General features: G+C 40.9%; 1 protein-coding gene across 9 annotated transcripts in view; it reads left to right on the forward strand.

Annotated features, from left to right (window-relative positions):
* The window catches only part of AAK1 (AP2 associated kinase 1), a 99,606-nt gene extending 77,517 nt beyond the window's left edge, over nt 1-22,089 (forward strand). For 3 of the 9 annotated variants that reach the window (XM_083184547.1, XM_083184545.1, XM_083184546.1), the window contains 4 exons: nt 1,589-1,690; nt 4,379-4,486; nt 10,554-10,658; nt 19,075-22,089. In XM_083184547.1, the coding sequence (XP_083040673.1) occupies nt 1,589-1,690; nt 4,379-4,486; nt 10,554-10,658; nt 19,075-20,111 (1,352 nt within the window). In that variant the 3' untranslated portion in view covers nt 20,112-22,089. Of the gene's footprint in view, nt 1-1,588; nt 1,691-4,378; nt 4,487-10,553; nt 10,659-12,131; nt 14,218-19,074 lie in introns of those variants that run through there. The other 6 variants (XM_083184550.1, XM_083184549.1, XM_083184553.1 and 3 more) reach the window with 5 other exon arrangements.
* Nucleotides 22,090-24,574: the final 2,485 nt, after the last annotated feature.

Below are 24,574 nucleotides of genomic sequence, written 5' to 3' on the forward strand. Positions count from 1 at the left end.
TTACTTGTAATGCTATTGAAAACGATTATCGGTGGCCAGTGACATCATGAATTCAGGATTTTGTCATAGAATCCCTGCAGCAGCACACGTATTATAGGAGATAGCATAGCCCTGGAGCTCTTTAAAGCCACCTCAGTGTATATACAAATGTGTGTCCCTGCATGTTTGCTGCAGTCACGCCAAAAAGCCCCGTTTGTCACGAGTGGTCACGTGACAATTTTCCAGCGTTGGGCACCTTTTTTGTTTCATTTTTTGCCAAAAGTGTGTCTTATTTGCTACACAATGCAACCGGACGCACGAAGAGACTGCTCTGATTAAATTGAAGCGACATTTTTATATCAGTGTGCTATGAATCTGTATAAAGTGCTGCATTGTAGCAGCCACAGCTTGTCTCCAATACATGCTCTGTTCTGCTCCATATACAGACTCCCAATATACGGGTTAACATTAAATTAATAAGTGCAGTCTTCATGTGTGTTCTAGTCCCATTGTGATGCATTTTCTGCAAAAAAGATGGCCGATGTTGCACAGGACCTGGTGGTTTCCTCACACCAGACATCTTGCGCTGCCTTGATGTACTGTATGAGGACGCTTCTCTACATTATCAGACTTTGTTATCTTGTACTAAAATATATTATCCACCATAAATCTCCTTGACATTATACAGATGCAGGCCTACGAGAGAGAGCCACATATGTCTAACACTCCATTTAGCAGTGTAATTGGACAGTCGCTTCATTTTAATCATTTTAATCATTTTTACAGTAATGTTCCTTTTTAAGGATTAATCATGGAAATAATTTGCAGATATAAGTGCTGAGGTCTTTGGTAGATATTGTGGCTTTTATGAGTTGATTCATTTTTCCTCTTTCGTGTGTCTGTCTGGGCAGTTTGCAGTGCTTATACTGTAGCAGAATGCATTTTTCCATCATATGCGGATGGCCACCCATAGTATACATGAGTTTGAGGCCTAGCTTAAAATCATCTGTTCTTACGGTTTCATCATTATCTATTATATTTCAAGTAATATATTATGTAGGGGAGGCTCCAGTAATGGGGCTGTAGCACAGTTCAAACTTCAACTAGGGGAGGCACAGCAACTGCCATTCCAAACTGACTCACTGACAGTGGGTGTGGCTTCCCTATTTGATATTGGGGCATATATGATAGGGTCCGAGTTTTCTGGAGTTGCGGGATATTGGCCAATCTTGGATGTTTTTTTAAACTTGGGTCAGCATCCTGCACCTATTACATATGCCCATTATGCACAGTATAAATTAGACACATTTGTAGCGTCTTGGCTAGCTGGGCACATTAGTACATATCATTTTAGCTATATCAGCTGAAGAGCCAATGGTAGCCTAAGATGTACAGCAAGGGAGAAAACTTTGTTACATCACGATGCAAGGAATAAACTGCTGTTTGCACCTAGTGCACATATTCTGCTGACATTGCTCCGCTACACCTTTTTTTAGACTTTTATTATGTATCTCATTTCTATTTTCCTTCGTTCCTGTCCTCTCTCCTGTAACCATCTCCTCTGGCACTACTTGGCTTCTTCTGCTTCCATCTCTCCTCACCGCACAAGGGAAAGCAGAGCCTGTGGTGGACAGCCTCATCCCTGGGCTGGAGCCTCCGATGCCCCAGCACCTTGCCTCACATTCTGACTCCATTGCTTCAAATCGCACAGGTTGGTGGTGGGCATTTCTGTACAAAAAATTGTGTTGTCTCCATGACCGGGGATACTGTGTAACTTTTTTCCTAGTTACTAAATATGACTGCTATGGTAAGCTCTGCTTGGGAACATATGTAGGGTATAGAATACTGTCCTGTTGGAGGTGTGCCGTAAGCAGTCTTGTTGAGTGTTGGTGTCTTGCTCTAGCACCTGCTGGAAAATAACCAACGTCATGGGATGACCTGGATTATCAAGAGTTCACTCATTTATTAGAAGCCTAACCGAGCTCCTGATTTTCCTTCTGTCTATTGAATAGTGTCCTAGGGGTAAATTTACTAAAGCATTTAAACATGAAAAGAGGTTATGTTGCCCATAGCAACCAATTTCATTCTCATTTTCTAGGATGAAATAGATAAATTATAGTTGTAATCAGCTCTTTTTACTTTTTAAAAGCTTTAGTAGTAGTGTACGCTTTAGTAACGTACACTACTGGCACTTCAATATATTGCCAGTAGTGTATGTTATATGTTGTTAGTCTTGTGTGTCTTTTTTATATTGTTATGAAGTGCACTTCTAAACTATGTATTTAGAAAATTAATTATTTTAATACATTTTTATATTATTATAATTATAGTGACTGATTGTTGGTCCTGGCAAGACTGCGCCTTTTAAAGTGACAGCGACTTCTTTTTGCCGCAGTCACTTGTTGTTTTTATTCTTTAGTAAATTTACCCTTCTTGTCCGATATATCAGTGCTTATATACTGCACGTTGGCGTGTTTTCCATGTGTAGTGGGGCAGGCTAGAATAAACTGCACCCAATCAGATCCAGCACCGTTCACAGCAGCACAAATGATTTCAGCAGATGGGGCTGACCTGTCCACTTGTGTGATTATGTTAGGACAGGGGTAGTATCTGGATGTGAGGAGGATGATGAAGGGAAGCTGGAAGACGCAGACTATCAGGCAAATGCAACTCTGTATGATGCAAATGATCCATCTTGTTTTTATTATTCTCCATGAAGGACCACCTTCACCACCGTGCCAGTATATACTGATATGTGCCAGAGTTGTATATTGGCAATTGCGTTATTGTACTAAGTCGCCAACAGAACAAAGCTCCATGAAGGCTGTAGTTTGTTGGTAAACAATGGAACGTTCATTTGTCTTTTTCTGTTACACATTTTATTGAAGCACAAGGAGAATAAAGATGTCCATTAGACAAGAATTAAGTGAAAAGTATTCTATCCATCAAGTAGACAGGATTACAATATACCAACAATGTTAACATGAAATGGTGAATAGCTAACACAATAACAAAGACAACATAAGGAGAAATAGTTAGGCCAGGGGCACGGTACAACAGTGGACCATTGTGTCATTTGTCCTGGACCATCACTGATAGCTCATACACACTGCCCGATGTAATGAACGATGGAGCAACAATTCGTTCCGTCCTAAGTTACAGTCATGAATCCAGGAGAATTGTTGGATCATGAGATTATTGGCTGTGGCTGTAGCACAGAGCTTTATTGGAGTGAGTCACGTATTCTCAATTTAAAGTCTAGGGGGAATGTTTTGACGTAACCCTCCCATGTATCAAATATAAACTTTTCTTTAAATACAGTTAGAATAGGTGAGACTGTGCTATTCCAAATCTGCAACATGGCTTTTCTTGCAGCAGCACTAAGAGGAGTCCTTATTTTGCATCCCCTAGTTTACTCTGACAGGCATGCCCAAACTGTGGCTCTCCGGCTGTTGTGAAACTACACAGCCCAGCATGCCTTGCCATGGTTTTCGCATCCCTGGCATAATGGTGGCAAGGCATGATGGGACTTGTAGTTTCACAACAGCTGGAGGGCCATAGTTTGGACATGCGTGCTCTATGACTAGGGGGTCATATGTATTAAGCCCTGGAGAGTGGCAGAGACTGTCCTCTATATGGGCGAGATGTTCTAATCCTTGAAAAGTGATAAAATGGAGAGTGATAAACCACCAACCAATCAGCTTCTACCTGACATTTTTCAAACCCAGCCTGTGACATGGCAGTTACGAGCTGATTGGCTGATGGTTTATCACTCTCCATTTTATCACTTTTAAAGCTTAGTACATCTGGCCCATAATGTGTTACCACAGTTACGGCATATTAATGTCTCTGTAAAGAAATAGTCATGTTAATTTCAATTAAAATACTTTACTGAATTTCTATTCATGTTTCTTATGGGATTTCTTGGTGACTGTTGTACTGTTCTGATGCTGGTGTGTGATAAATGTAATTGTACTGCGTGACTATATCCGTATGTGACCATTTTTACTAGACCGATTTGTGTACCAGTGTATTACAGCAGATTTGTTACCATTCCTAGGAATATCAGCAGGATCCGTTCCATATACTAAAACTATATTTTATTTTATGATTGTGGGGGGTTGCAAAAGGATTCCTTATCCAACCTGTAAAATGGGACCCAATTCGGTTGATTCTTCTGTCATTTGTAATTTACCTATTGCAGTATAAACATGTATCAGGGTACTTGCATGTCTTGGCATTGATTGAGATTGAGATTCTATTGTTCTACCTTAGTTGCCTTGGCTAGTGATTATTGCAGCAGGTCCCTGGTAATGGAGCTGTGAATACATGGGCCAATGCATGCTCTTATATACTAACACTATGCTATCTTTTTAACGCTGCACCCTTGGATCTCCAGACTCCCTTACCGGGGAGGACTCTCTGCTTGACTCTATTCTGTCTAACCCTGCGGCTGACCTTCTCGACGAGTTTGCACCTGTAACTCTATCTGCTCCAACATCAGCAGGTAAAATAAAGGATAGCTACAAAGCCCTCCTATGCCAACACGTTGTGTTTGTTCAGTTCATCCCTCCAACCAACCATTCATCTGTCTGTCTGGGTGAGGTTCACATTTGTTGGACCAGCTAGTATGGCATCAATAAACCTATTTATCAACCCAAGACTTCATAGGACCACAAAAAAATGACAATACCCATATGTAACTAAATCCTAAATCACTGGTTGTTAACATTTCTGTAGAAATCGTTATGAAAAAGCAGAGTACGGTCTCAAAGCTTAAGATTGTGGTATGTCCGTGTCAATACGGACTATTTCGCTAAAAGCCAGCATCGCTACATAGAAGACGTGAAAATTCGACACCAAAAAAAGGACCAAAAAGAGTAGAATTTTTAATTAATTTATTAAAAGGCTCTGAAAATAATGAATACAAAAAATATAATCATTCCAAACAGACGAATCGTTCAAACCGCCAGCTACGAAGTGAAGAAAAAAGGTCATTATAAATGTTATTTATTCAGAGGAGTTTTATTTATTTTTTTATATTACTAGTCATTCTTTATTTCCTCTAATATCTCACGGATCACATGAGACGTATTAACGTGCTTTAATTCCATAAATATTGCTACTCTTAAATAGTATTAAATCACTGTATACATGTATCAAAATGTCATTACAAAAATAGGACAACAGCAGGAGGAGAAGGCAGTCAAGCGCAATAGTTGCAGTGACGAATCCAAATTGAACAAGGAATACATAATAAATGTATGAGAGGTAACATTGACAATTGAGCAACTATTGTTTGGTTCATTGCCTCTGTGAGAGATGTGCAAAAGATGCCAGCTTCACGCACATTTGTTATATAAATTCAAATAAAAAAAGTGTGAAAAACAATTTTTCCTATATAAGGTAAACATTTCAGGTCATTATGATGAATAAAAATGTTAGCTATTTTGACAAATTCACTTGGTACTCAAAGGGTTAAGCACAGACACTGCTCCCACTGTGGGTTACCAGCCCACTTCACTTTTCACAGGAAGGAACGTATGGCCTATACTTTTCAAAAGGCTCTTCTCTTCATTGGTTATACAGCTGTCCGTCACTAGCTATACTGAACCGCATTGGTTAAAGCTGCCATTCTCCTAGTGTGCAGCACGTTAAGTTTTCACTAACAAAAGGTTAACAAACCCTAAAGAATTTGCTTATAAAGTGGTGCTAAATATTTATCATCATTGAGATTACTAGAATCAAAATCAAAAAGTAAATGCAGAGATGGACAGACTTGGTATTGCCACTACTTTGCATAATTATATATTAATGATGTAGTATGGAGTGTAGAGATTTATGGCCTGATTCTGTGTCTCACATGGGCCCTTATTCTGATCGGTGCGGCCGGATCCGATTATGCGGCCAGGACCGTGCGTGCGAAACCCCGCCTTCCATACGGATCGCCAACTCCGTCCGTACGCGGTAAGAAGCTGGCCGAACGGACCGCACGTGTATTTTTCACGGAATACGCCTCCTCCATCTCAGGGAACCTCCCCCATCATTCGATGGTCGCAGACCATCGAATGCAGGACCGAGTGCTCCACCAGCTCCCGCAACCTCAGACCACACGGACATTTTTCCGTGCAAAAGCAGGGATCTGAGCGGGCAGCTGACATCCGGCGATGTCATATGTCCGCCCCCTACACGTGCGTCACAGCCGCATTACCATACGTACGCCCAGCGTTTGCATGGGAACGCCCATGAAACGCGGGGCGTACGCATATGGTAATGAGCCCAAATAGCCCTTCACGCCCCTCTCCACCCCCTGTTCGGAGTGTTCACATTTCATGCGGGATTTGGCCGTGCGCCCCGCTCGCACATGCGCAGAGACGCCTCTGCACATGCGCAGACACAAAACATCAGCGGCACGAATGCACGCGGCTATTACCGCACCAACCAGAATAAGGGCCATGGTGTGGTTCGTGGAGTTCAGTTATTATTCTGCATAATTCGCGAACGCAACTCACCCAGCCCTTGCAGCACACATTGTGTCATATCCGCAGTGTACTGGAAATGTGCTGGGTGGTCCCTCGGAGGTGGCTGTTTTTAGATGCACAGAGTTGTTCCGTTTTATGGGCGTGTCATAGGACTGTTGCTGGAGTGATTGCATACATGATTAAAGCAAACGTTAAAGCAGTTGCAGCAGCATGTGACTCAGAATCATGCCCTCAAGTGAGAGCAGATGGACAGGATGTCTGAGGATCATGTTTTACCATTTCTGCCTGTTTTGGATTCTTTTGGCTCAGATATTTGTGTCTCTCTTACTGGAGGTGTTTCGATGCTTTCACATAGTTATGCAAGTCCCTCTTTTCTCTTATTTTTAGGAGATGGATTATGCACCATCCATATTGATCTGATAAGGTGTGAGGTGCCTTAGTGATACCACTGGCTTTTGTTGAGAATACAGTCTACATTCTCATATACACTGAATTGACAACAGCTCATGCTGTGATTGCAGTGCTTAACAGTGTATAGCTGCCAGTGTTGTTGTTCTTGTTATCCTTTATTCATATGTGACACAAGGGGTCAGCAGCGCCTTGCACAGCACAAAGACAGAAACCGTATGAACAAATATAGAAAAAAGTGACTGACCGTACAGAACATTGCAGGACAATATCATGGTTTATATACATTGCTGCCGCAGCCGTCATAGGGCCGTTTTCAATTGTTTTATTACGCCCAATTTCCTGTCTAAAGTGAGGGAAGATTGCAGGGCCATATTCAATTGATGATTTTATTTATGCAGATTGTGCTTATTAATAGCGGCTAAAAAAGAAAAAAACTAAAGGATGTAATGTTAAAAGTCCCATTTGCGGGCTGAAACGGATGACTTTTCGCACGTTTCAATTCAAACCCCCATTGTCCACGCCACTCCCACTATCAACGCCAACCCGAAGCGCGAGGCGGTACACGTCCTCCGACCTTTTCATACTCCACTGTCCACGTGGGCGTGGAGTTGATTTTAGATAGTGTGGCGAGCCACCGAGCCCGAAGCGTGGCGAGCGGCGGAAAACATGTTAAGTTATTCGGCTGCGCTCGCCACACTATCTAAAATCAACTCCACGCCGACGTGGATAATGGGGGTATGAAAAGGTCGGAGGATGCGTACGCTGCGCTCGCCACGCTTCGAGTTGGCGTTGATAGTGGGGGTGGCGTTGAGAATGGGGGTGCATTTCACATTGTAAGCACCCATCAGGGTGCTTGTACAATTACAAATTGGATTGCATCGCATGCCGCTGTATTGCATGCGATGCGATGTCATGCCATGCCATGCTGTACGATGGAAATCGGGGGGGGGGGCCGTGCTAGGAAACAAGTACCCATGAATTAATCTATGGTTTATACCTTTACAGTTTTGGGTCCACTTGTCCAAACATCCCTAGATTTATCAGCCGGCAAATGTCCTGTAAGGTGAAATAAAGAATGTAAATATATCAGTGTGAAATGTGAGCGTGAACAGAACTTTCCTACCTGCCATTTCCTGGTAGCGGTGGGAGCACTCACTAGATGGAACAGCACTTACTTCATTTTACATTCAATGTTTTTTGTTCATTCATTAAATATAGTATACGCCTTGTGTTCTGTCTTCGCCCTCAAGATTTCCCAACAGGTCATGGTTTGACCCAACAACATAGACTTGAGTTGTGACCCCGTGATATGTACAACAAAATTTGTGAATATGTGTGAAGGGATGTGAATTGTGATGTGTCATATCATAGAGTCTTTATTTAACTTAATAAATATATGTAGACTATTTTTTTTTTTTTTCGGTAACATTCCCCGATTTTACAATTTGCCTGGATTTTCCTGTCATCCTTTCCACATCTCTAGGGTCGGTTCCTCTGGATGTTAACTACAGTTACCGTCATTTTTTATAGTATTTTACATTATGATACTGCTGTATAGTTGGTGGCTATTATTGTTGTGTATTGTGTATTACAGGAGTTTGGTTGGTAATTCATGCAAACATTCCACAAAATACCACACTTGCCTTATACAGGACAGAATAGGTTTCCACCAGTGGGGTGAGGCACAGCCTTTCCTGTCATAATAGTGTATGTGCCGGCGTTTTGAATTTATAAAGTATGTCAAAAAAATCTTATTTTTATAGTCAAAACTCTGGAGTAAAAAGTCTATGGCAGGTGAGGCAGTGCCTCGCCTGGCTACCTTTTCTGCACATCTCTTATCAAAACTCAACGAATCTCCAGCAGTGTATACTACACAAGTGTATAATGCCGGCATGTACCCCTGGGCTCATATATTGTGTGCAAATCTGGCTCTGGTACTTGCCAGGGACCATTTACCTCACCGCACGTCCCTGGTTTCCACAGATTAAAGAAAATCACCTCGTTTTCTTCAGGATTTTTTATGTTTTTGTACTGGAGTGTATGTTTCACTGGATAGAACACAGTAGTCTCTTGCTGTTTTACGCTTCCAATTGTTTGGTGTTTCATATGTCTACTTCAATACCCAGCCACACTAGTTTATGTAGATTCTCAAGTCTATATTTACGGTGTATAACACAGCCATGTCAAACTTACGTCCTTTCTGGAGTAATTTTAAGGTATATCCATGCTTGGCAACAGGTGACTTAATTAGAACCTCAGTTTATTTGATTTACCATCTGTGCTGAGCTATGGATCTACTTAAAACCTGGACCATTGGGGTGCCTTGTGGACGGTGTTTGGGAACCTCTGCCCTAAAGGCAAAAGTGTGACCGAGTATGCTGGGAGGTATAGTTCCACAGCAGTTGGTGTGTGCTGCATGTTGCCTACATTTTGGTAGCGGGACACCTACTTTTTCACTGGTTGGAAGAAGCCCAAAATTTTTTTTCTGAAGTAACCTTGGTCCCCAGAAAATAGCCCAATGCTGGGGCACCTAATGTGTACGAGGCTTATAGCTTATGTAGGATAATGGTTTCTAATGGTAGTTTTTAGCAACAAGCACAGTATTTCTTATAAATTAAAATACTCCCAGGCTAAACATGTTCATCATTGTATTGCTGCTAGTGCCACTTTGTGACTTATGGAGGCCACCACAGTCCTTGTGTCTTTGTTGCCACAAGATCAGAGAGTTCTCGGTGTTCCTTGATCACGTAACAATGTGATCCAGAGAAGACTGTTTCTGGTGCCCCATAATTAGCTGTTCTAACTGCAGAATTCACATGTTCTAACTTGTCCAGAGTAATGCATCTTTTGTGGAAGAGAGCGTTCCTAAAGTTGGAGACCTCTTTTTACAGTTACACATTGATGAGCCTGTACTGGATGTGCCAGGCACAGAGTATTGAAAATGACTAGCTCGTTTTGTTCTATATGGTATTTTGCGAGAACTCCTAGAAACATTATCTGGTGTGAAGGAATGAGCAGACTTTTTGATCCGCAAACAAACCTGTTCTGGTTTCTCCAAATTCAGGAAACTGTACAGATCCGGCCACAACTTGATACCTGAAATTTCTTAATTCTGTTGTCGTTGTTACTAGTACCTTTTTGTGAATGTTCCTGGATATGTTGCCAGATCTAAGGCAGACAAATGGAGTGCTTTACCATGATCCAGAACCTCAGGAATTCCCTGCTTTGTGCAGCCATAGGCATATGGAAATAATTTCTATATGTATTTGTGTGTGTGTGTGTGTGTGTGTGTGTGTGTGTGTGTGTGTGTGTGTGTTAGAGTTTTGTTTTTTAAAACACAATCTCCATTTTCAACACCTCTTCCGAAACACAGTGACATTTTGTCAGGACACCTTAATATTCACATTTTAAGGTTCTTTTTAAAACGTCAGAAATACTAAAACATGCTAATAATATATTAATATAATTATATTAATTAATAATATTTGCACATTAAGTCAATTAATTACAAAGTCCGTACCTGGCTATGTCAGATTCTCAGTTCCCAGTGTTTATTGTGCATACTACTTTTGTGTTCCCCGACATCTCTCCCTTGCTTGGCTCTGTGTGTGAATATGCTAACAGCCTTCTCTCTTTCGCTGTCTGAGCTTCCCGCTTCTCTCTCTCCTCCGCACGCTGCAGACGATACTAACCTCCTAGCGGGCTTTGATATCCCGGATGAAACAGAAAAAAGAGCGGATGATGAATTTGATCCTATTCCGGTACTGGTATCCAAAAATTCCCAAGGTAAGACGGTGAAGGGAGACGATTGGTGGGGTGAAAGACGATCTTAACGGTGTAAAACGCTTCCAATCAAATCGCGTTGCTGGTTCTCCTCCTCCCTCTAGTATTTAAGGGGTTAAACGCTTGCTTAAAAATTCATATCAATTGTACGTCTTTCATATGTGTTAAAGCAGCCAACTCTTCTGCACACAGATTGGTATTTACAATAAACGCCAGAACTAAAATGCAAGTTGATTTATGTTACCAAAGCTTAAGTAACATGCACAAGTACAAACAGAATCCTTATTTAACGCTGATGCACACAGTGGCGGCTGATATTCATAAAAATCTGGTTTATGGACAGAACATACTATAGGTCCATATACAGTGGGGAGCGGAAGTTTGGGCACCCCAGGCAAAAAATTATTATAATGTGAAAAAAGAAGCCAAGGAAAGATTGAAAAATCTCCAAAAGGCATCAAATTACAGATTAGACATTCTTATAACATGTCAAAAAAAAGTTTGATTTTATGTCCATTTACACTTTCAAAATAACAGAAAACAAAAAATAGTGTATTACTCACTATTAATCACTATTTACTGCAATCTTAGGGCCTGGGCCACCCCATACTTAGCTGCTCCTGACATAAGGCTGTAGATATTGACTACAATTGACTTGAGCGCCGGGACCACTCTCTGAATTATTATTGAAATGATTACATAGAAACTTGTGATGTTAAAAATACTTTTTCATACTGAATCAACTTCATATTTTAGTTTGATTACCACCCTAATTTTTTTTTTACTAAATAATAAGTAGTAGCAGACATTGTTCCGAATGAAGAAATAAAGGGTGGAATGTCTGTAATATAAGAACCAGTAACACCCCTCACTGCCTCCGCATTGTATTGGTTCCAGGGAGGCCTGAAACATTTAAGGTTATGTACTTATATACTACCATACCTTTTTGAAGATAAAGTTATAGGGGGATATTGCATCCTGGCCGATGCCGTTTCACTTTTTTTGGGACAAATCGAGCTGGGAGAAAAACGACCGTAAAAACTTGTGCAGTTTCGACGATGTTGGATTTTTCACCCAGGTGAAATATCAGCACTGGGATTGAATAGGGCACATAGAATTCACTCAAAAAACAGGTGAAAATTGCAGATTTGTGCCATAAAAACTGCACAAATCTGCAATAGCCTCATAGCCTCACTGCAAAATTATGGCAAATACACACTATTTGGGGATTCAAGTGAGAGTGTCAAAGGTTATTTCATCCAAATTGGTTTGCTGCCTTAACCATCTGTGTGCCAGAATAGACTGCACTGCATATCGCTTGTTGCCCATGGAAACGAGACCTATGCACCGTACAATGCTGCTCTGCCTGCGCTTTTCCTTCTGCACTGCTGCACCCTCTGCTCTAGCTGTCTCTGTCTCTCTCTCTCTCTTTTTTTCGACAACATACTGAACCGCTCTCTTTCCCCCACTTTCCAGGTCCTCACGCTAATAACAGCAGTGGGAACTCTGAGTCCAGCCTACCAAACATGACCAGGTCTCTTCTACTGGTGGATCAGCTCATAGACTTGTAAACTGCACACATTGCTAGCAAAAAAAAACCTTCCCCCCCCCCCACCCCACAGAGGAGTAACCCTACATATTTATATATAGATAGGTAGATATATGTACATCTCTTTATTTTTTATTTCGACCTTCCGTGCACATCAGTATAGTGTGGATCTGCTAAGGAGCCTCTGGCTGACTCTTAATACATATCCTTGCCGACTTTAACGTCTTGTACAAACTGCTTCCGTCTTAAGGGATAGAAAAAACCTGTGTTGTGGATGGACTGTGCGGGATAGAAGACTGCGCAACAGGTGGGGTGACGGAGGAGTCCCGTGTGCTTAAGCTGTGGAGATATAAAAGCTTTGTGTTTCTTGTATCCTAACCTACGTCTTAAAGACTCTTCATCAACTGATCTCGATGGTTGATGCGTTATTACGTTACAGCCTCTTATCAGCATTTCCAAGACGGATGTATTGTTCTAGGCTCTTGGTTTTCAGCAAAAAAACATCCCCATACACAACATGCCTTTCGCTGTCCTGAGATATGGGTGTAATTGTCACAATGCATATAAAGAACAGTATGGTGCTGGTCAATAATAGCATGCATGCATTGACGATGACAGCGAAGCTGGAGGTCTTGCCAATTGAGGCACGCTCGGTGTCTGATGCATTGAGTTGGGGTATTTGTGTGTGTGTGTGTGCACTGATTTTCCTGGCAACTTTTAAAACTGCTATTCTCAATGCAAATTTTGGCATGGGTTCATTTTGTTTTACGAACCCAGCCAGCCATATTTTAGCTGGTGTCGATAATGCTGCTTTGAAAACTGCTTGGAAAATGGAAGGGTTGTCTGCTTAGAAACCTATTAGCCGTTTCATTGATGACACTCTGGATCACAACAGGGAACTGTTGGAAGCTGTCCTGTTCCGCCTAACAAACCTGTTTATAGGGGAGGAGTGCAATGTTACCAGACAACTGGTAACATTGCACTCTGCAATGTAACCTGTTGTCTGGCTGCTAATAATGTGCTACGGTGACAGTTGCATAATATTAATTGGGGTAAGAAGAAATAATGTCTTGTAAATTATATTTTTATCGTGATACGCGAAGAGGCAATATTTGAAAACAATTGTTAAAGCAAAGAATTCCAAAAACATAACCGTGGCTGCATGTGGTAATACTTGACACTTCTGATGTGGCTAACGTTAATACAGGGTTCTCCTGCTCAGAGCAGTTATCTGATTATCCATTGTTCTCTATAGCTTGCTATGCAGCCTGAGTCTTTATGCAAGCATAGGCTACCATTGTACACTTAAATAATAGTTACATACAGCATAACGGGAAGACACAAGCTATGGTGCATAAAATAGTTGTGTAGCGACACATTTACTTACGAAGTGCTACTGTCGCTACGGCATCCTACCAATGACGCATGAACCTTACGTATCTTTAGCTGTAAGTTTGGGTATTTTTCATCGGTGACACAAGATTTCCTTGTTGTGCTTTAAATCAAAGGCTTGATCCGTAGCACAAAGACTGAAAAGTAACAAACACGCTATAAAGCATAGAAAATACTTCACTATGATTATATAGATCAGCCTAAAAAAAATTGCGTTGCCAGAATAATTCAGATATTTAAAATTCTGTATTTAAAATAATTGAAAAACAAAATCTTTTTTTTTTTGGGGGGGGGGAGGGGGGGGGGTTAATTGTTAAATGTACACATATTGATACTTGTCTAATAACATTGCTAACCTACTACAACAGTATCAAATAGGGATTTTTACCATCTGCCCCTGCGTCTCCGCTCTGCATGACGGATAAATCCTGTCTGACCCCCATACTCTTCTTTCTGTTTTATTTTTGTTATGCAAAAGAGAAGTATTTAAATATGTATCCGTGTGTGCGTGCGTGTGTGTGTCCTGCCAGGGTCAGCGTAATCTCTATTTGTGAAGATGTCCGTGAGAGAGTTTCGAATATATCTGTATGATACACAAGTGATATTAATGTATGTATGTATGTATAAAATATCTGTATGATCAACAAGTTCTGATGTCATTGCTTATAACCAGTGAGTTCTGATGTCATCACTTCAGCGTTCACTAGGGAAGCTTGTGTATTTTAAGAAGTAATGCTCCTCCCCTGCTGTAAATCATAACGGACATATGTCGCCGAAGATTTCTGCCAGCTGTATTCCATTACACAGTACAGGAAGTAGTGACTTGTAATGTCAATATCGTATACAGCAGGGAGTGGATGATCTATTGTTGTACACTACACACATGGCTGCGGTGGCATGTGTCTGTATGCCTGCCCTGTGCTCGAATTTCCTGCCTGTAAATAAAACAATGCCTTTTTGATGAGCCCTTTCACATGTACATAAACGGGTTTTAAATAATGCATATTGATTATAACATTGTGACCGATGTACATTTGATAGTGCAATGTAAGCAAATAGGTTTTTAAAGTAGTCTCGCAAATGAAGGATTTTGGCACTTTCCTGCCAAATCAAAATACAAGTTCAAGGTTTCTTAATTCTGCGTATTTAACACAGACATACGTTCATCGCGCAGATGAATTACAACGGGATTTGAAATCACGTTTGGGAACATGTGGAAGGGCTCCAAGTTTGTGAGGACCCCTCTGTATAACACATTTCTAACTGTGTCCGATACCTTGCTTTATCTGTTCTGTATTATATTGGGGTGGGGGAAGTGTTCCCACCCCAGGAGCTTTGATCATTACTGTAGGAAATAATCCTTTAGTGAAGTGGTTGGTAGAATTTTCACTTGTGTATATATAAATATATAAATATATTTTAGTCCATGCTCCTCCTTCTCCTGTTGAGATTCCTCCAGTTCCTTCCTGAGTTTTCCATTAAAAAAAAAAACAAGTAGAGATGAAGATAAGATGGCCAATGTGGCAATACAACCTGCACATTTCCTGATTGTATAGTAGAATCCGATCTATTTCTGTGAATTAAAGTATTTTAAACAATGGTTTCTGGGCTCAGATTTCACTTGCTGTTCACTCAGGTTTGCTACTCTTCACTTGTAGAGGGAATTGTAAAACTCGTTGCAGCTCACCATTGCTATGTCACAAGACAGGCTTCTGGAAAGAGAAATATCTGTTTGAATCCCCGACCACCACAGTTCTTCTGTTCCTTGGTGGTGGTGCCATTGTGAACATTAAGTTAAGATTATTAGAATTAATTCACCTCTTTTGAGCTTTTATAGGCAGGTTGGTATGGATTTCATGGCCTGGTATCCTCAGTAGCTGATTTAGCAGCGCAGCATTGACATGTTTAAAGGTGGTGTGTCCATGCTGTTCCAGTTCCTATAGACAAAGCCAAGAAGAGGAAGCAGAGAATTCTGGGGGATCTGTAGGAATAACGGCCACAAAGTGCCCCCGGATGTCATGGGTTACTATTGATTTGATAGCAGTTTCATTGATATTGGTTCAAAATGGAGCTCTCAGTTCACATACAAAACCATTGTATCATTACCCATTAAGGGCCTGATTCAGAGATACATTCACAGCTGCTTAAATGTGGTAAAGCTGCAGCCGCCTGAAAATGCATTGAGCGTAGAAATACGCAGTGCATTTTGCAGGTCCCTCGATAATCAACCACCTGAGTAGTGATGTAGAATGGTTGAGGAACTGATACCCTGGCTCCATGTTTTCAGGGCTAATGTAGGTTCATATACGTCCACAAAAACGGTCTCAACAAGCTGATAGCACTCCCAGTTACCTCCCCCAAAGGTCTCCAACAGTCAGTTTGTATAGAAATTATAATTGTGAGAGGCATTGTTATGGAACCTTGGCACATGCACAGTGCTACCATGGCCATGCCTTATGCGCCAATAATTGCTCAACTTTGTAAATGTCATCATTTTTATGGATAATTTTAATAATTTCAGCATTTTGAAAATATGCCACAAATTAATGAATCAAGACTATCTTTATGCTTGGTGTTGGGCATGGCATAGTAGTGCTCATATCAAAATAAAATGGGTACTTGTGAGTTATCCGGACGCCCGATTTCAAAATCGGGTCGGATCGGGCACATCGCATCGCATCGCATGCGACCATCGGATGCGATGCGATGCGATGACCCGATTTTTCCATAGGAATCAATGTTAAAATGGACTGAGTCCATTTTAACATGGAATTCAATGGGAAAAAGGGGTCCTTTTCATACCCCTACTATCCAAGTGGGCATGGAGTTGGATATAAACCTGTGGCGAGCGTAGCGAGCCACCGAGCCCGAAGCGTGGCGAGCGTACACGGAATACCGTCCCCTCGCGGGGCTCGCTTCGCTCGCCACGCTTCGCTCGCCACGCTTCGGGCTCGGTGGCTCGCTACGCTCGCCACAGGTTTATATCCAACTCAATGCCCACTTGGATAGTAGGGGTATGAAAAGGACCCCTTTTTCCATAGGAATCATTTTAACATTGATTCCTATGGAAAAATCGGGTCATCGCATCCGATGGTCGCATGCGATGCGATATCGCATCGCATCGCATCTGATTGTATGCCTTAACTTAAGGCATACAATCAAAAAATCGGGCGTCCAGATAACTCACAAGTACCACAAAATGCACCATTACTACACCCCGCCCCCCTTTTATATTGGTCCATGCAGCGGGTTTGGGTAACAGTTATCAGGCTTAAGGTCCGCAGGAAGAAAAGGAGGTATACAGCGCTAGGTTTGACTGAATAAAAGGCTAACACAAATAACCAATAAAGTACATTTATTATACACCAATAAAAAGACAATTAAAATTATTGACTATAGAGAATTCTAATAGGCCAAAAAAATGGGGGATGTATAAAAAAAACAGTCTGGACGGGTATTGCTTAAGGTCCGTAGGAACATTGGGCCTGATCCAAAGATGAACGCAGATCATACAGCGCTACATCTTCGTACGATAATATGTTGCTGATTTAAAATAAATGCTGTATGATTCCCTGGTATTCCCAATGTACGCAGTTTTTTAGCATTCATGATACTATCTTGTGCCATTATGTGAAGTGTTTCTGCATCTAGTTGCGGTATCGGGAGAATCATTGAGGCTAATCCTTATTGTCCTTGTAACTCTTGGATCCAAACAGCTCTTATCGTTTGTGTCCCGGTTGCCATCTTCCTAACACCTTAACCCTTGCTTGTGTATGTCGGACTAGGAGCAAACAGGGTAGATAAGAATACAGGAAGTCCAGGGGCGGATTCAGGGGTCATGGCGCCCTAGGCAAATAAGCAATGGCTACCCCCATCCATAATATTATTAATTTCATTGATATAATACTAAAGAAGCCATTAACCTTGACATTTTATTACATTTTTAATGTATGCATATTTAATGAGTAGGGCGCTTATCCAAGTGTCGCAACACCCCCCCCCCCCCCCCAACAAGTGACACCCATAGGCACGTCACGTGTCTAATGAAAAATCCACAACTGATGATATCACAAATTTGGTTAGCCACATTTATATACGGCTAGCTCAGCCGAATTCTGGTTTCCGAATGAATACATCATCGATAGAACTCAGACATATATATGGCCATGAGTTCTATGGTGGTGTGCTCATTTGCTAACGTTCCTACTGCTGAATCCGTCAGGTCTGTGCAGGCTTCTCTGTAAAATTAAGAATATTCAATAAATGATTAAGTAAAAGAAACCACTGTGAGGTATCCAGGAACACACACACACAAGCACAACCAGCCCCAGGGCCCAGTCCTGGATGCAGGGGGGGGGGGGGAATCAAATGAGAACCGCCTGTATTTCTATAACCAGTATCAGGCTCTTGGCCCTGTCCTGGTTCCCAAAATATGGAGGACAAAATATTCTGCGATATTTCAGAAACCAGCATTATGCTCACCATCCCTCTGGTGTAGATCGCGTCTGCTTTGGTCCATGTAGCACCTATGGCTCTAAAAAAATAATTATAATAATCCCATATCCAGAAGACTGAGGAGTCACAAGTGTGTTGTACAGAAGTTTAGATGGGTAAGTAAGTAGGAACACAAGTTACCAAGATATTATCAGAGCATTGCCAGGTAAAGGTGAGCAGTGGAGACCTTCATGGTGCTGAACAAAGCATAGGTTCAATGCGGGCAGCGCAGCTCTTCTGTCTGTATGAAGTCGCTTCAGTCTTTCACAACTCTTTCTTATCTTCTGTATCCCAATATTACTAACCTGCTATTCATATCTTCAAGGTAAGCTGTGTTCTGTGTAGTGACTTGTGGGAAGTTTGCTGTATCTTCTGATGACCTTTTTCTACTACAGTATGTGCTGTCTCTTCTTTTTTTATAGTCGTTTATGTCTAAATAAATGGCAAGAAATAAAATGTAAAACCCTATGATTGGTTAGCCTATTGTTTAATAGAGATCAGTTAAAAATTTGATGTTCTCCATCTTAAGAAGATTTCGCCTACTCGACTTGCCCACTAAAAGTCTTCCATGTTTATCTCTAGCCTACAACTCTGAGCGTGACCTGTTGGCATGCTTGATATTATGAGAACTTCTGCTCTCGACCTGTTAATATCATTTTTTTTAAAAACACTAGTAGTATTTTTGTACAGTGCCCCTTGTATTACTTATAGAGCTATCGTGTTTCCAGATATAGAAGAAGCTGTATCTAACCTTCTAAAGGAAAACAGGTGGAGCAATTACCCATAGCAACCATTCAACTTCTATTTAGGATTACAATGATGTGTGCATTCTTAATAAATTAAATCTAGAATCTTTATGGCCAATGTCTTCACTTTTCCGGTTTAGAAGGTTTGATGCAGTTCCCAATAGATTGTATTTGTGGTTATGTTTTTATTCATCCTCTTTGGTTTACATATTCAAGTTTCTCTTTTTCCCCTGTATAGGCCTACTGCAAGGTGCTCAGTCTTTTCAAGTTAAGAATGATGGGATTGTTAAAGGTCCAGCTGATAACGCCAGTGTCCTAGAGTTGAAGGCGGACTATCCATCAAAGGGTCCATCCAGTTGCAGTTCTTTTCATAGCAGTGAAGGAGAAGGAACTGACCATGAGCCAGATCTTCTAGACTGCAGTGGATCAAGACCACTCTTAATGGAGTCTGATGAAGAAGAGGGTTCTAAGAAAGTTAAGGATACTCCATTTGTAAAACCTGAGGAGCTTGTGTTCAATCAGAGCTCTCATGTATTCACACCTTCAGAAATGATGGGCCCGTCTGCTGGAGGCTTCAGTACCGATTTTGATGTGTTTGCAACAGCTCCATTCAGAAGTACCAGGTTGTCACAGGATGATTCAGATATATTCACCAATGCCCCATTTGTGGCCAAGTCCACATCTACTTTGAACCAGAAAGATGAACCTGATGTGTTTCTCAGAGCTCCTTTCACAAGGAAAATAAGTGTTGAAGATCCAACTCTAACGCCTCCTTCTCCAGCGCAACCATCTCTTCTAGGGCTTGAAGTGATGCCCATAGGTAATTCTACATTCCGAAATACAGACTTGATGGTGGGTGGTAGTTCCATGAAGCCCTCATACACTACTGAAAACCTCTACACACATTCCAGCAAAGGCACTGAGTCACCAGAAGCCTCTCTGTATCTAAACACTTCTAAGGACCTGCACAATGCACAAAACCACAGGATGCCTGGGCAAGAGATATCCCAGGAGACTGTGTTTGGGGCTGTGGTAACAAAACCGTTCCGCCCTCAGTCTTTGTCCAAGTATTCCCGACACTACAGCCCTCAAGAAGAGAAGCCCATGGTTGTACAGCCCATTGCTGCTTATAAAGTTGTGTCTTCTGCTGCAAAGTCCTCAGTGGCTGGATCTGTTCCCATCAGCCCAGTGACTTACAGAACTTCGGAGATCGCAAGTGCAGATCCATTTGGCTCTGCTCCCTTTCCTGCCAAAGCTGGAAGACAAAACCCATAACATGCAGCACGGTTTAAGCGGTCTATTAGAAATAACCCCCATTTAAAACCTTCTCTTCGCAATGCACTTCCTGTTAATGTATTAACCCTTTCCTTGCTGCTTGCAGTATAGTAAGGTTCTTGAGTAGTGGCTTGATTAAAGTGCACCTGTCGCTTACTTGCTGCGGAGACAGCCATTTTGATGTCTGTTCTTATATAGTTAAACACACAGATTATGAAAAGGGATGCAACGGCTTCCAGACTGCAATCTCTAAATGGCTCCCTCCCAGTGTAGATGACAGAAGCACTTTCATTTTCATGCCCTATCTTTTTGAAAACAAAAATACTGAAGCTCTATAAATGAAATCGATCCCATTTCCCCTTTACCTTGCTTAAGACGCTTAATGAGTTAATTTCATTTGTTTGTTTTTTAATGGTTTTGTTTTCTGTCATTTTGTGTTAATCTTAGCGTGTGTTTAAAAACATTAGACATTGAGGTGCCTTATTTATGGAGATGAACGATTTATGTCTTGTGTGTAGTGTCTGGGTTCTTGACAAGTTCCTACCTAAAGCAATGGCTTCAATAAAATCTGCAGCTTATTATGGAAATAGATCACCAGCCCCTAAAATGTGAGAAATGATCCTTCATCTCAACCTTAGCTTTTTATTATCCTTAATTGTATATACTTTTTTTTTTTTCATTTCTTTGTTTTTTCTTGATCTCTTTAGTATTCTTCCTAATATGTTACTAGCACTTAAAATCAAAGGCTGCTGGCAACCCCGAAGTATTATTGCTCACTAATCACCCTGTGACCTGCCTAACCTATCTGTTGTGTACAACTGGTTTCATTTCAGAAACTTGCGTTTAGGCTACAAATGAATCTCTGCTGATTTGTGGTGGGTTGTTGCCATTTAACAGTAATCTGTCATCCAACCCGAAGTCATCGTGCAGGCAGCCATTTTGTAAGCTGAACCAATGTTCTTGAAATTCATTATTAACCAGTGCCTCAGAAATACTGTTTGCAAGGTACTTTACTAGTTCTTCCTAAATTGGTAGCTAAACTGTTATCTTAGATGAGCTGACAAAATGGCTGCCACTAGTGTGTCGGAGACAGGCCCTGTGTGGTATAGCATGCACTGAGTTGTATTATGTTATGAGTACAGTATATCTGCTTTAGCCTTACCCTCAAATTATTACAGACAATCATTACTTCCCAAGAATTTCTAATTGTTTATTTATTTACACTTTCACTTTTCTAGCTTCGACCACTGCTTATTCCATTTGGTCCTCTGTGCTGCATATGACTTCATATTATGAAATTATTAGACACATTTTGCTCTCCGCAAGGCTTTTTTGTTGTTGACATGATTCTTCAGAATATTGTTTTGGACATTTATTCTGTTATTCTTGACATGTCTTCACCCAACTAGTATAGTTCGGGAGTGGAGGGAATACATAACATAGACAAGACTATAAAAATTAAATCTGGCAAGATCAGAAGATGGAGTTTTGGAATTAATTAAACGCACCTTCCACCTCCGAGCAACCAGTGGTTTTTAGTGACTTGCTCAGCTGCAATCTCACTATTATTGGTTCAGGCCACAAAATGGCTTCCTGCGCTGTGTGTTGATAACCGGAGAATTGTTACGTGCACAGGTAAATCAATATTGAAATGATAATCCCATAAATCTAAATTGCAATGAAGAAAAAAAAATCAGTGTTCACAGTATAGACTGTTATTACAATGTGACAAGACCTGTCACCTAAGCTTTCATCAGATTGTACTGTACATTCAGGTGTTGTTATTTATTAGTCATTGGCAACACACTGTTGGTCTAATTAATACTATGTAACCTGGCTCTCGTATACTGTACAATATGTGATCACTTATTTCAGAGCCAGAACCTGCATTTGTTTTGGTGTACCAATGTGTAGCTCCTCAGCATTCCTTTATGAGGTAAAAATGACTTGATTATAACTAAGATTAAACTTTCAGTCACCTGACCAAGAAGTCTGTCTGCTTCTTTATTCTTATTTGATTATAATGTCTATACATGTTTGTCCTTTTATTTTTCTTATACAGTTTAAAATATTGTACATATAAATGAAACATTGTAAAGCCTTGCTTTCAGTTATGTAGTTAATTATGCTAAGAAAATGAGTAATCAATAAAAATATCAAATTAAGGAAATGACGAAAAATACTGAAAACTGTGAGATCAATATAAGAGCACAATAATATCTTGATACAGCACAGGGACTGTCTTTTCTTGAAACCATATCAGTAGAACAGATCAGTTCTTTATATACAGTAATATATATTTTTGTTATTACCAGAGCAACATAGACATTATAAGACATTGGTGTTCTATATGCAAAGTTACCTTTAAGACGGGGGGGGGGGGGGGGGGGGGGTGTAAGATGCCAAACAGTCTAGTTGACTTGATTTCATTTTTCTCGCCTGTCGAGTTTTAACACAGCAGTCCAGTCTTCCGCCTATTCACAGTTTGAAACGGTCGTAATGCCTCCTGTCAAGTTTGGACCAATGTGGTTTAAAATAGGCATCTCTAACTAGCCTTTCTGCCTCCACAGTTTCTATTGAAATCCCTGCTCCGTATGGGTTGGTGTCATTGTGTCTAGTAATAGGAGCTGTGGGGGGGCAGAACCAGATTCAGAAACGGAACTAGAGCCAGAAACCGATTCGGAAGAGGAACCAGATGCAGAACCAGGACCGGAACTGGGGTCCGGGGCTGGACTGTGGAGTATACAAATGAATTAAAATTTGCTCCTGATAGAAAAAAACGGTCTAGTTCAAATTGTCGTAATCCTGACTAAAAGGCAATTTGATAACTCCACATTATAAAAGGTGCATGCCAGTTTTTAAATTCCCAACTCGACAAAATGGTAAAAAATTAGAAAGTAAGAAGCAACAAAAACCGAAAACTGTTGAGGCGGATTTGACGGGAAAAAAAGGATTGAATAGTCGAAAGCTATACAACAAAACCAAGATTTTGACAGATTGAATATCCTGTGTCTATGTAATTGAATTGTGAGGCTTGAAATTAATTAATAGAATTTTTAAAGCTGCATATAGCAGCAAAAATGGAGATCAGCCAGACATTTTTCCAATCCTCAGATATCCAGTGCTGATGAGTCAAATGTGTTATGAAAGTACAATGTCCGCTAGTTATGAACTACTCTTTTATACCTAGCGAAAAAGTGGCAGGATTCCCAATTGATCACTCCAGAGCTGCTATGCGGATACAGTAAAGGTCATCTTAACCTTTATATAGCAAAATAAACAAAAAAGTACTCTTGTGTACTCTTATATACCGATGTATATCCTACAGCCTTCTAGACAAGATACAGGAACCAGTACAATCCCTCCATATCAGAAGGTCAAAGTTTCTTTATTCTAGACTATTACTTGTCAAGAAATCTTCAGGGGCCTTTTCCACTGTGCTCCTGAGGAGACTTAGCCAGATAGCCAGACAGCTTGTATTGAGTCATTCTTTCCTGTTGGCCATACGCAAATAATAATTTCTCACATCCATAGGTCTTCATTTACAAAGACACAGGTGACATTCATTTTAGAATAATTATGAGCAGTGGATTGGCCATTATATCAGTCCATCTCCTCTTGGAAGGATACCTTTCCCCACATGGGCCCTTATTAAGATCTGATCGCAGCACAAATTTGATTAGTAAATGGGCAATACCATGTGCACTGCAGGTTGGGCAGATGTAACGTGCAGAGAGAGTTAAATTTGGGTGGGGTGTGTTGAAACTGAAATCTAAATTGCAGTGGAAAAAATACTGCAGCCAGGTTTTATCCTGCACAGAAACAAAATAACAGTTACATCTGCCCCACCTGCAGTGCACATGGTTTTGCCCATTTTCCAAACAAATTTGTACAGTGATCAGATCTGAATAAAGGCCATGGTGGTAAAAACAATGGAATACCACTATTATAATTATAACATTTTATTCATATGGCGCCACAAGAGTTTCACAGCACCGTACAGAGGACATACAATAGAACAATACAGGGAGACAGAACAGTAAATAAATAACAAAAATTGAGTACAGGTTAAAAAAAGCACACAGTACAGTTTAGGTGTGAGTAGAAATGGAGTAATCTGCATACTACTAGGGGCTGGTGGCCATAGAGACAGATTAGCCTTTACCAGCAAGAGAATGTGCGGGCAATGATGGTCACTGAGTAAGAGAGAGCTGTAAGTGAAATGTGAAAAGAAGGCTTGGAAAATGAGGGAAGAGGGCCCTGCTCTGAGGAGTTTACAATCTAGTGGGAGGAGGCAACAGACAGATGACATGAGGAACAAGCAAGCGGGAGGTGGTCTGATATAAGCAAAGCAGAGGGGTTGAAGGAGCAGCCTCATGACTAGGTTATGCAGCAGAAGGGTACACTTTGATGAATAGGTGTGAGAAGAGATCCATGACGACAAGAGGGAAAAGGGCCCTGCT

Source organism: Crinia signifera, chromosome 4 (genome assembly GCF_055691185.1).
Source record: "Crinia signifera chromosome 4, ASM5569118v1, whole genome shotgun sequence".
Taxonomy (NCBI): domain Eukaryota; kingdom Metazoa; phylum Chordata; class Amphibia; order Anura; family Myobatrachidae; genus Crinia; species Crinia signifera.